The 12,680-nt window shown below is 37.7% G+C and overlaps 3 protein-coding genes across 3 annotated transcripts in view; 1 reads left to right on the top strand and 2 right to left on the bottom strand.

Annotated features, from left to right (window-relative positions):
• LOC309501098 (uncharacterized protein) overlaps positions 1–12,680 on the top strand; it is a 147,871-nt gene that overhangs the window by 49,106 nt on the left and 86,085 nt on the right. The window lies entirely within an intron of this gene.
• Positions 1–12,680, bottom strand: part of LOC309501147 (CD48 antigen-like) — a 40,011-nt gene that overhangs the window by 20,402 nt on the left and 6,929 nt on the right. The window lies entirely within an intron of this gene.
• LOC309501150 (CD48 antigen-like) overlaps positions 1,203–12,680 on the bottom strand; it is a 134,378-nt gene continuing 122,900 nt past the window's right edge. The window contains exons 4-7 of the mRNA XM_082173201.1: positions 6,510–6,635; positions 5,323–5,363; positions 4,871–4,927; positions 1,203–4,680 (exon numbers count right to left, since the gene is read on the bottom strand). Coding sequence (XP_082029327.1) covers positions 4,552–4,680; positions 4,871–4,927; positions 5,323–5,363; positions 6,510–6,635 — 353 coding nt within the window. The 3' untranslated portion in view covers positions 1,203–4,551. The remainder of the gene's footprint in view (positions 4,681–4,870; positions 4,928–5,322; positions 5,364–6,509; positions 6,636–12,680) is intronic.

Raw genomic sequence — 12,680 nt, 5'->3', positions numbered from 1 at the left:
ATAGACAAGTACAGTTATATTGTTTTAAGGACGTTTAACAAAAATATTTTACTAGAGGATAAGACAAAAAAAAAAAAAAAATGAACCCTTACTTTTGTAACCCTTCCTTATGCTAATTATTGTTACTTACAGAGGCCTGTTGTTACAAAGTGAATGGAGTGAACAGCACCTCAGCACTAACACATTGCATTACCAAATCACTTTCCTGATCTTCAGTAATCTTCAACAAAAAATGATCTTCTCAACCCTACCCGAACAGCCAACCAGAAGTTCTTCACCACTTTCAAAAAATATCTAATCAATGTTTTAAAAGCATTTCTCTTTAATAATCATAGCAGTAGTAATAATGATCATAGTAATAAGCAAAATATGACAAATAAGCTATGTTTCTGAACCTGATTTATGATTATTACATGAGAATATAAAGCAAGCATATACAGGAAGTTCTGAATGCTTCCTTACTCTTAATTCTTAAGGTTTACCATCATTATTAATCTGTAAATTTGTAATGCGAATAGCATACAGAGGTATGGTACTGGTGATCAGATGAGCAGTTGCGGAAAAAATTAAAAGTACTGAAATAAAAGCCATTGTAATAGTCAACTAAAATTGCGCTCCAGTATAATGCTATCTTCCTTCCGCAAACTCACAAAGGAAGTGCATCTGTTCACTAGAAAGAAGACTGACATAAATTATATACATCCTGAAATGGATGCATCCATTTTTTTTTTTTGAGGTGTAAATGAAAAAATAATATAATAATGAATTTGAATTTAAGAACAAATTATAGTTATGAACCGGTTCTTTTTAGCCCATCAAAAATATTCAGTGCAACAGGGTGTCAGTTCCTGAACAAATATGACGTAATTTACTGTCATTTACATTATGGTTTAGTGAAGCGCACAACAAAAGGAATAGGGAACAAAAACAGATTTGAATGAATCCACAAAGAATACGCAGTAACAGTAGTGTGTGTAAGTGCACTATTACACAAATGAAACAGAAGTTGATCAGAATGAATGGAAGATAAATTTAAATATCGTCATAACTTAGATTACAACAAAAACAGAAAGTAACACACTGGAAACAACACGCATGATATGTAATGGTCATTGTAGCGACAATTTACCATCTTGTCCCTTAGAGGTGTTTGTAGGGCTATCTGACGCGTGGTTCCAAACAAATACACTTCCAGTCCAATACTGCATTTATCTTCTTTATTTTGGCTCAGTTCTGATGCTCAAACACATTGTAATCAACAGTTAGCATGTTTTTACATGATTCATGATACTCACGGTCAAAAATTGTTTGCTTCCCCATTACACCTGCCCTCTCTTGCTCTCTGATTAAATATATACCCTAAACCCATACTCCACCCAGTGTTCGCCAGTGGAACTACAACAGACATTTAAAATAGAGCATAATGGCTCTTACAGTCATATTACCTAGTATATAAAGATTTGTAGCCTACACTTAAACCACACAAAATAAAATGCCAAACCAAGCAGCATATGGAAACAAATGATGCTAATTCTTTCTTCAGAACTAACTTCAATTTTCTTGGCCTCTTTTTTGAGCAGTGACTTCAGTCAGTTATTTTGGTGGTTTAGGGGGTGTTAGTCAGTTGCCCTCACTTCCTACTTAACGTTTCACAACAACAAAGTGGCACAAAATTTTGTCTTGTGTTTTGAACAGTATATTTGCATTAATGCATTTTGCAGAAGCTTTTATCCAAACTGACTTACATTGTATTGAAGGTATACTGTACATTTTATCAGATCTTGCATTCCCTTGGAATCAAACCCATGACCTTATAGTGTTACGATGCTCTAATGTTTGAATACAGGAATTCTATGTATAAAAAAGGATAAAAAATGTAAAGGTTTTGTGTGTGTGTGTGTGTGTGTGTGTGTGTGTGTGTGTGTGTGTGTGTGTGTGTGTGTGTGTGTGTGTGTGTGTGTGTGTGTGTGTGTGTGTGTGTGTGTGTGTGTGTCCTTTTAAATAAATGCCACTTGTTTTGATATTCTGTTAGGCTATAATGCAGTGACATGAAGACATCAAGTGTTTCTTAAGTTCAAATCCTTTCAGCATAACTGAATTGAGGGTAGATCATATCATGTGGTCAGAGACACGAGTGTTTTTACATTTGGTCATGTATTTTCAGATTAGATTGCTTTCATTATGTAGTTGATGCTTCAAAGCTGCTGATCTCAGTTGATTTTCTAAATTTAGTTTGTTTTGATCCCGTTTCCACCTGTATTTAGCGCTGAACACTTGTAAACTGAATCGCCATCAACGCATTTTCATACCAGGTGAATTAAACAGGTCCATATAGCCTGCTGTACAATACTCCTTTATTCATATTTAAGGATACTGTAATGTCTCCACCTGGTGGCCAACTACAGACATTTTTTCATATTGAATTAATCCATTTAATCCCACCGGTCACTACTGTCCGCAATTATATCCATCCATCCATCCATCCATCCGTCTGTCTGTCTGTCTTTCTGTCTAGTTCTGTATGTCTGTGTAAGACAACGGGTCTTCGCAGGCCCGCTGTCCGGCGAAACTGGGTACGCAAAAAAAAAAAAAAAAAAAAGATGGCAATACAGGTGTAAAGTGCTGTTTATTTACAGTGCTCGAGAGGTGAAACAGTCGCAGAAAAAAACAAGAAAATTACCAAAGCTTTATACAAAATTAACAAAGAAAAGAAAAATGGCAACAACAACAAAAAAAAAAAAAAAAAAAAAACTGCACAAAAAGAACAAAGAAAAGATGTAAATAGGCCTATCTATATACACACAAACTTAAAGAATTGCTCACGGCACCACAATTGCACGCTCGCTCGTCAGGTTAACTGACTATCTATCTATCTATCTATCTATCTATCTATCTATCTATCTATCTATCTATCTATCTATCTATCTATCTATCTATCTGTCTATCTGTCTGTCTGTCTGTCTGTCTGTCTGTCTGTCTGTACTTATTTATTGTGTTATAGGCTACATTATATTGAATGGGTTAAGCAATAATATATCCGTTTAACCGCAGAAAAACTACATTAGCCTACCTATAATGATGTAAAGAAAATCCACCAATCAGAGTGTCAAAAACATTTCACTTAGAGTTCACACACCTCACACACTATCTCATTATCATTATCTCCTTCTGATGGAAACACTCACAGGCCATATTTCACCTCCAACATCTCGGTTCATATCCAGTGTTGAGAGCAGGCAACAATATCTCCACATAAGCCTACCTATGGCAGAAATAATATACAATGTATACAATCTAATAATATACAAATAATTTACAATCTAGTGGTTATCAGAATGCACTAAAAAATACTTGTGATTTTGGACTTGAACGGGACTTTGGTGTAGCCTAAGTGAAGGGGTTGTGTTTGTACTGATTTTCTTATTCTTCATTAATGTTATGCTCTAAAATTGTATGAGCAAAAAGTTAGATTTACGTCACGTGTGTGTGTGTGTGTGTGTGTGTGTGTGTGTGTGTGTGTGTGTGTGTGTGTGTGTGTGTGTGTGTGTGTGTGTGTGTGTGTGTGTGTGTGTGTGTGTGTGTGTGTGTTAGCATTTTTGCACCCCAAAAATTATTCGATTTCTTTACTTTTTCTAACATGCTGTCTTAAGTAGTTAAGAGAGTTTGTTCTGTGCAGTATTTCTGCATTCCTTTCTAGAAAAAAATATTACATGATTTATTTATCAAAGTGTTTATTTGGTTTTAGTTTCAGTTCTACAAAACATTTCACATTAGAATTAAAACAACAGTTCACACAAATACACATTAAAAAGGTTAGAAGGCTACACACATATTATACAAAAAAATAAGCAATTACTATTTTAGTTTTCCTTTGAAACGGTTCTGTCCTATGACGTGATTTATCTAATGAAATGTTGAATTGGAGTTCACATATCTACCACATCCAACTAAAATTCTGTACATTGCTATTGGATCACTAATCATCCACAGTGACCCAGGTAAATGCAGTGTATGGCTAAATTACTGGATTTGCATCTGTACTGCATTAACTTGTCTGGCTTTATACCTATTTAAATTGAAATGCATACTTGTTAAATATAATATGGAAGGTGATGAGGTCAATATTATATCCATCTTCAGTTTTATTCTACTGATTTTCATGTGGGGCAAACCGGGGTTAGTTGTCACACAGTTTACCTCAGTTAATATTCACTGCGGGTTGTTTTTGGAAGTTATGTGTACAAAATCAAATTCAGAATAGAATAAAGACAGTATGGATCTGTATTTTGAAACCAATACAACTAAACAAATGCTAGTTCTGTTCATACTGCATGTATGAACAATTCTTATTATTATCTTATTATAACAGTTCTTACTAAATGCATACTGTTCTTATTATTTTTTTCTATACCATATAATGACATGGCAGACATGATAAGATTGGGTGCCATTTACGATCAGCCCTTGTGAAACTTCCCCATGAGACAAACAGCCACAGTTTCATTTTATGCATCATCAACATAGTGTTTGGTGGTTGCAAATGGAGTTTGGTTATGGTTGTTTGCACACCACTGAATAAATTGTTTCGACGGGGACTGCAGGTTTTTGGTGTTGTCCTACTGTGCAGTAGATTGTGTTGGGTCGATTATCTCCCGTTTGCTCTTGTGTCTGGTCTTGAACCTTATGAAATACAAATATATATATATATTTTTTTTTTAAATGTCCCCTGAATAATCCTGTTTAGCTGAACAATTACTAAACTAAATAAAGAAAATTGTATAGAACATTCACTGACAGTTTATAGAACAAGCATTTCATAAAAGCCTTTTTTTCAGAATCTTAGCCTGTTAACTTTTTTAATTATTCTCACCTGTTCTGGAATATCATTTGTATGACCGTCACTGTTGTTTTTCTGCATTTCCTGAGCCTGAAATATTTAAACGAAAAACTTTATTTATAATGTTCTATAAAAAATTAAAATAAAATAAAAATAGTAGTAAGTGTTTGCATGCACAAAAGTCACATAAGATCATGATTATGCTGTGCTCCATTATTAAACATCTGCTGTATTTATCAAACAGTCAAATATTGCCAGATATTTACCATAGACCATAGTTATGTCATTTTAGATGGTATGTATTTCTGTCATAAAATAAGGATATACAGCATATGTTCTGATAAGGTTGAGAATCACTTATTTATGTGTATGGAAGCAAAACCTCAAGACAAACAAATAACTAAATATTGCAGAAAGGGATGCATATGATATATCCTCCCAAGATATTTCCAACATGAATAAAATAATAGTAATTTAAATCTTACCTCAACTTGAGCATAGACTCCACTACCTTCTTCTTGAGCACCTATGAGTTCAGTAATACACCTAATGTTCAGTAATACAGTATATAAACAAAGACTCGTATCAAATAAAAAATAACATTCATTTATTAAAAAAAGCTAAATGTTATTTAGGGGATAAGGTTATATATGTTCTGTCAGGACCACTATTGTCATATACGAATGACAATTAGCATACAGTTTGGATTGGCGGCATGGTTCTGTTCTGGGCAAGAACTATCTGCGCATCCGTGCAGCCTAACCTCCCTTATAGGGTAAACAGAACAGAACCAACATGAATGTAATGCAGATATCATTAATTCAAGATTTTAAAGTACAACATAATCGAGAATTTATTCTGATTCAAGGGGAATCAGAATGCCAAAACCTGACTGACGAGAGGAGGAGCTGGGGATGGAGGAGGGTAATTCGCTCCTGAGAAACGCGCTTGCTGCTGATAACACTGAAGGAGCTTATATATGTATGCAGTGATAGGCGTCGTATTCCTATAGGTAGATGTGGATCAGCTGAGAGTCAGTTGATGCGAGCTTGACTAACGTGACCTGCCAGAACTGACGCTACACTTGATTTTTGTAAGCACAAAAGAGATTTTTATATTGGCTGTGAATTCTAAATTGCTCTAAACTGATTCTCTGTAGTATTATGTTGTAGTCAACTGTCCTTCTGTATCTGACTGTATAGAAAAAGGTTTCATCATGTATCAGGTGTAGTGTAAAACATTTCAGATATAAGATATTTATTACATTAGTTTTTAGTAATCCTTTGCATCACATTTGATCTTATGCTACTCTTTTGATGCTCTTTTGCTTAAACTTTTGAATAATTATTGTCATTCCTTCTTTTTTGGTCAAGCACAAATTAATTTCTGTCCTCAACCTAGGTATGTGCAAAATACTGTGACATTTAAACCTTAAAAGGTTGCATTGTGTTCAGGTGAATATAGGATCTTAAAATATTCAGTAGAGATAATAAGTACTAAAGGTATGCGCCCCTCAAGGTGATGTGTAGCACACAGAATAATAAAATAAAAAAATTGTTAACCTATTGTCAACTTTTTAATTGCTTATTTCAGTACAAAAGTGCTTGATCTTACTGATGAACCGATGGTGAGATCTGTTTTTCTTATGGAGAATATGTACGAGGCAACATACCTTTTTTACACTTGCTGTAGAGAAATACTAGAAATAGTGGAATTGCCAAAAAAAGACACACTGCCACCAAAATATATGGCCAAAACAGGAGAAGTGGCTTAGTCTTGTCGTCACCTTTGTTGTGTTCTGAAAATGAGACACATATTATTAAGAACGTCTCGGTTACGTATGTAACCCTCGTTCCCTGAGTAGGGAACGGAGACGTTACATCGGATGATGATGAATGGGGTTTCGCTTAGAAAGCCTATCACCTTCGAGTATAGAAAACGAGCCAATGGCAATGAAATGCCATGGGTCTGCGGAATTTGCATAGCGTATCTCCGCCCCACCCTGGGGGTATATAAGGAAGTACGCTGGCAACATTGTAACAGTATAAAACGTTACCTGTGTTTTTTATTGGTTTTCCACTGACTATTGAATAAAAATGAGTATCTGGGTTTAAGGAAATACCACTACAAGCCGCTAGGGGGCACTAGTACAAGAGGGCTACCAGATATAAACCTGAGAAAATCCATGAACAAGTCAGTTCAGTTTGGTAGAAGGGAACCTCATGGTTAACTTTTATGCTACCTGCTAGCTGTTGGAAGTCCGTTTTTGAGAACTCGTAGAGTTTATGCTCAAATGTGAGTATTGTGTAACCGTATATTGATGTATTTGAAATGAATAATGTCTGATGTTATGTTTTGCTTTCTTTGGTAGCAAGGACTTTTCATTATCAGTCATTATCATCATTGGACCAACACAACTCTTGTGTGTTCTATTGCACTATGTTTGGATGATCCGCTATACATCTCTGGGGAACGAGAGTTAGGGATCTGGGGGTTACCATACTGTAGCCATTGACTAACTTCACCTCATCTTCATTTTGGATTATTGGAGTATATCATTGCGTCGCTCTCAAATAACCTTGTGGATTTAAACTCATCTCATCCCATCATCATCATCATCATCATCATCATCATCATCATTATTATAATCATCTCTGCTCATCTAAAGACTGGTCATTGACATTAAGTTTCATTTATTATTTTGGCACACCAACTCAGAGATAAAGACTGTTTGTTTCAGTATATTTGTTTATTGTTGGAGGAATTATATAGTATGCACTTATGGAATAAAAAAGGGAAAAAGGAACATTTGTTGAATGAAGTGGTTTTATTTTTCAGTACTGGTCAAATTTCTGTTGAACCTCCTCAGTGTAACACCTAAACAAAAAAGGGGTTGTTACAGAATGGCGCCCGAACAGGGACCCGCTTGAGCTTTTGTGGGATTCCTTGTATTTAAAAATAAATTTTGACGGTACTGAAAACCCTTCATAAACAAATATTCCTAACAATCATCTGCTATGGAAGAAGGAGAGCATATCTCTGATTATTCTGATGAAGCTTTCATTCATCGTAGGGATCCTGTGACAAATTTGATAGATACTTTTAGCGAATTGTATTTGGATTCAGAGGAAGAAAGGGAAGGTAGAGCTGAGTCACCAGACCATAGAGTTGAACAAGATGGCGAAACTGACGACTTACCCTTGCCTCCCCCGCCTCATGATTTTCAAGAAGATAAGTTACAATTCGGAAGCGATGAAAATGTCCAACGAATGAGTAGTATTGAAGAGCACCTGGTGGATCTGGAACACAGAGTCAGTGACTTCGTTACCTCAGAGACATTGAGCACGAAACTGAGAACATATGAAGACAGAATGAATTATCGTCTAAAAAGAGAGATAGATCGAGTTCACCAACAATGCTATGCCCAAAATTGATGACCTAGCGAAGGGCATGGTGGATTGTTTGAAACGACGTGATAAACAGCTGGAGCAACAGTTCAAGGCTATCCAACCGGTCATGTCAACTCCTATTCATTTCAGCACCGATGCATCTCACAGAAAATCTCACGCACCCTCTAAGATTACCTCAATACCACAAGATACAACGAGGCAAGTAACACATCTTTCTTCAGCATCTCATCCGCCTTCTGTTAAAATGGATTTACCTACCTTTAGTAATTTGATTTCAGAAGACCCCATTGAATTTATAGATCGCTTTGAAGAGTATAATGAATTGAGACCCATGTCCCACGAAGAGGTGTTGGCAGCACTATCTGTGAGTCTTAAGGGAACCGCTAAGAGCTGGTGGAGAGCAGAGAAACAGTATATTAGAGATTGGGATTCATTCAAAGAAAAATTCCTATTTTCATTTTTGAATGAAGACCACAAGGAAGTTGCTGCACAGAAATTGGCAAATTACCGACAGAGGGTCAACGAATCAGTGAGAGACTTTGCTTTCAACTATAGAGCGATGTCACTAAAAATTAACCCTTTGCTGCCTGAAGCCGAATTAGTGCAGGCGACGTTAAGAAACTGCAATCCGCGATTGGCATCACTGTTGAGGGGAACGGTGAAAACTATTGATGAGCTGGTTCGTCTCGGTACCCAAATAGAGAGGGACTGGACTGAGAATAAAAGAAGGTGGAATCAAGAGAAAGGGGAGGAACAGAAGAAGAGTTCTGCTGGTGAGAAAAATCAGTCTAATCGCTTGATGCTGCTTGATCCTGCTGCTGGCTCTCAGTGTAATAATGTACTGCAGGCACCCTTGGTTTTAAATCACTCATTCTTCAATGCTGTCATTGATACAGGAAGCACAATTTCTTTGATGCAGCAGAAAGTATGGCAGAGACTAAAGAGAAAGGATGAGCTTTTGACCAGAAGTGATCAGACATTCATGCTTGCTAATGGCCAGAGTCAAAAAGCTCAAGGTAAAATACTCTGGGAATGTGAGATGTACGGATCAAAACATGAGGTCACATTCTATGTGATGAATGATGAGGATTTGGCAGTACCTATCATCTTAGGTTTGAATTTCCTTAAAGAAGCCAAGGTCACCATTGATTTTAATGCCTCACGTATATCGCTGCCTGATACTAACTCTAGTCATCCCATGAGTTTTAATAAAACACACGAGCACCCTGCTGTACGATTTTATGCTGCCCAAGGAGAAGTTGAGTTGATGTGCGATGAGAAGTCGAAGTTAATTGATCAAGTAATAGAAAACTCTCAGGCTGCAGTCAAGGTAAAGAATCAATTGAAAGCTCTCTTGATGGAGTGGTCTTCAGTATGTACCACAAATCTTGGACGTACAAGCCTGATCAAGCATGAAATTAAAACTATTGACGAACTTCCTATAAGAAAGAGACCATATAGAGTTTCGAGAGTCAAAAATGATTTTATTGAAGAGCAAATTGAGGAGTTGCTTCAATTAAAAATCATCAAACCTTCCACGTCTCCATGGGCCTCACCGGTGGTAGTCGTAGACAAAAAAGATAAGGGATCTAGGTTATGCATTGATTACCGAGGTCTGAATGCAAAGACACACCTTGATGCATACCCGATGCCTCAAATCACCGACATTCTGGATTCGCTCCAAGGAGCCAAAGTGTTTACCACATTGGATTTAAAAAGTGGTTACTGGCAAGTCGAAATGGATCCTGCAAGTGTACAAAAGACTGCTTTCATCACAGCTTCAGGCCTATATGAATTTTTATGTCTTCCTTTTGGCCTCAAAAATGCTGCAGCGTCATTCCAACGGCTGATGGAACAGGTCTTGAGGGAGCATAAAAACAAATTTTGCATGGTCTATATCGACGACATCATTATATACTCCCCAGACATCCAGTCTCACCTGCATCATCTCAAGCAAGTGTTCCAGAGTTTACACAACGCCGGTCTCACGCTTAACCTCAAAAAATGTAAGTTCATCTGTTCTTCACTGGACTACCTAGGACACACTATCACGGCAGATGGAGTTAAGATGAATGCAGACAAAGTGGATGCGATCAAGACATTTCCTACTCCTAAGAACTTAAAGGAGGTTCAGCGATTTCTGGGTCTAGCAGCTTGGTACCATCGTTTTATCCCTGATTTTTCTAGAAAAACAGCATCATTGCACGCACTGAAGAAAAAAGATGCAAAGTGGAATTGGACTGAAGAGTGCCAACGTTCGTTTGAGCTGATTAAAGATGAACTTACTAAGGCACCTGTTTTAAACACACCTAACTTTGAATCTTCTTTTAAAGTACAGACTGACGCAAGCGATGTGGGTCTAGGAGCTGTGTTAACACAGGAGGTGGATGGTCAGGAGAAGGTAATTGCCTACGCGTCACGTTTGCTCAGAGGTGCTGAGAAATCTTATTCAACTTCAGAAAAAGAGTGTCTTGCAGTGGTATGGGCTGTAGAGAAGTGGCACCATTACCTAGAGGGCAGAGCGTTCGAAGTGATCACAGATCATGCTTCCCTAGTATGGTTATTCCAGCATCCCAAACCAACATCTAGACTGGAAAGATGGACTATAAGGCTGCAGGGGTATCATTTTGCTGTACGGTACAGAAGAGGACAATGTAATGTAGTACCTGACGTATTGTCCAGAAGGTATGCAGTTGAGGCACCAGCGGTGGTGTTACATACACCAGCTAAGGGCGGTTTTAATCGTGTCACGTGTGATCTGCCAGTGGATTTGTCACAAATTGCAGCAGAACAGAAACTAGACCCAGAGTGCCAAGAATTGATGGTTAAGGCAGAGAACCAAAAATCCACTGACTTGAAGAGAACGCACTATGTTTTCAAGAACGCAGTTTTGTTTAGGAGTGTACCAGACTCCAAAGAAGGCCAGAGATTCCAAGTTGTCATTCCTACAAAGTTGAAGGAAGCAATTTTAACTTATGCACATGACAATCCCTTGAGTGGACATTTGGGTAAATTTAAGACACTGATGAGACTTTTAGAGTTCGCCTATTGGCCCTCAATTCGCACAGATGTATGGCAACACTGTAGGAATTGTCAGAAATGTCAGCAATACAAGCCGACTAACTTAAAACCAGCTGGGAGCCTACAAAGTGTACCTCTAGTCGAGCCCGGTTATATGCTGGGAATGGACATCATGGGACCATTTCCCCGAAGTACCCGACAGAACGAATATCTGCTGGTTATAGTGGACTACTTCTCAAAATGGGTAGAAGTATTTCCCATGAGGGCTGCCAAGTCTGCTACCATTGTGCGAGTCTTAAGAGAGGAAATCTTCACGAGATGGGGAACACCAGCTTTTATTGTGTCTGACAGAGGTACGCAATTCACCTCCAACATTCTTGACCAAGTATGTAAGCAATGGCATGTAACCCAAAAACTCACAACAGCATACCATCCTCAGTCCAACCTCACAGAAAGAGTCAACCGAAACCTAAAAACGATGATTGCCACATATGTTGAGCAAAACCACCGTACCTGGGATCATTGGATTTATGAGTTCAGATTTGCTCTAAATACTGCATGGCACGAAAGCACAGATTATTCTCCTGCAGAGATAGCTTTAGGCAGACAGCTGAAAGGTCCTCTGCAGCGAGCTTTACAGATTCTTCCAGACCCTGATCAACTGTCGTACAGTACTCTTGAACGCCAAAACAGTTTGTATGAGTCAGTAAGGGAGAATGTTGAGAAGGCTCAAGCTAGACAAAGAAGGTATTATGACTTAAGAAGAAGGACTCAGAATTTCGATGAGGGAGATTTAGTATGGGTAAAAACTCATCCCCTCTCTCGAGCAGATGATGCCTTTATGGCAAAAATTTCTCCTAAATGGAAGGGCCCAGCAAGAGTGGAAAAAAAGTTAGGACCTGTTAATTACAAGGTGGCTATGTTGTCTGATCCGACTCAGATAGATACTTACCATACCCAGAATTAAAAAAAATTCCATGGGAAAATTTAAGGTCACGGGGAGGGGTATGTAACAGTATAAAACGTTACCTGTGATTTTTATTGGTTTTCCACTGACTATTGAATAAAAATGAGTATCTGGGTTTAAGGAAATACCACTACAAGCCGCTAGAGGGCACTAGTACAAGAGGGCTACCAGATATAAACCTGAGAAAATCCATGAACAAGTCAGTTCAGTTTGGTAGAAGGGAACCTCATGGTTAACTTTTATGCTACCTGCTAGCTGTTGGAAGTCCGTTTTTGAGAACTCGTAGAGTTTATGCTCAAATGTGAGTATTGTGTAACCGTATATTGATGTATTTGAAATGAATAATGTCTGATGTTATGTTTTGCTTTCTTTGGTAGCAAGGACTTTTCATTATCAGTCATTATCATCATTGGACCAACACAACTCTTGTGTGTTCTATTGCACT

This window comes from Leuciscus leuciscus (genome assembly GCF_965113295.1).
Source record: "Leuciscus leuciscus genome assembly, chromosome: 6".
Lineage (NCBI taxonomy): Eukaryota > Metazoa > Chordata > Actinopteri > Cypriniformes > Leuciscidae > Leuciscus > Leuciscus leuciscus.
The sequence above is the reverse complement of the archived record's forward strand: the minus strand, read 5'-3'. Positions and strand labels throughout refer to the sequence as shown.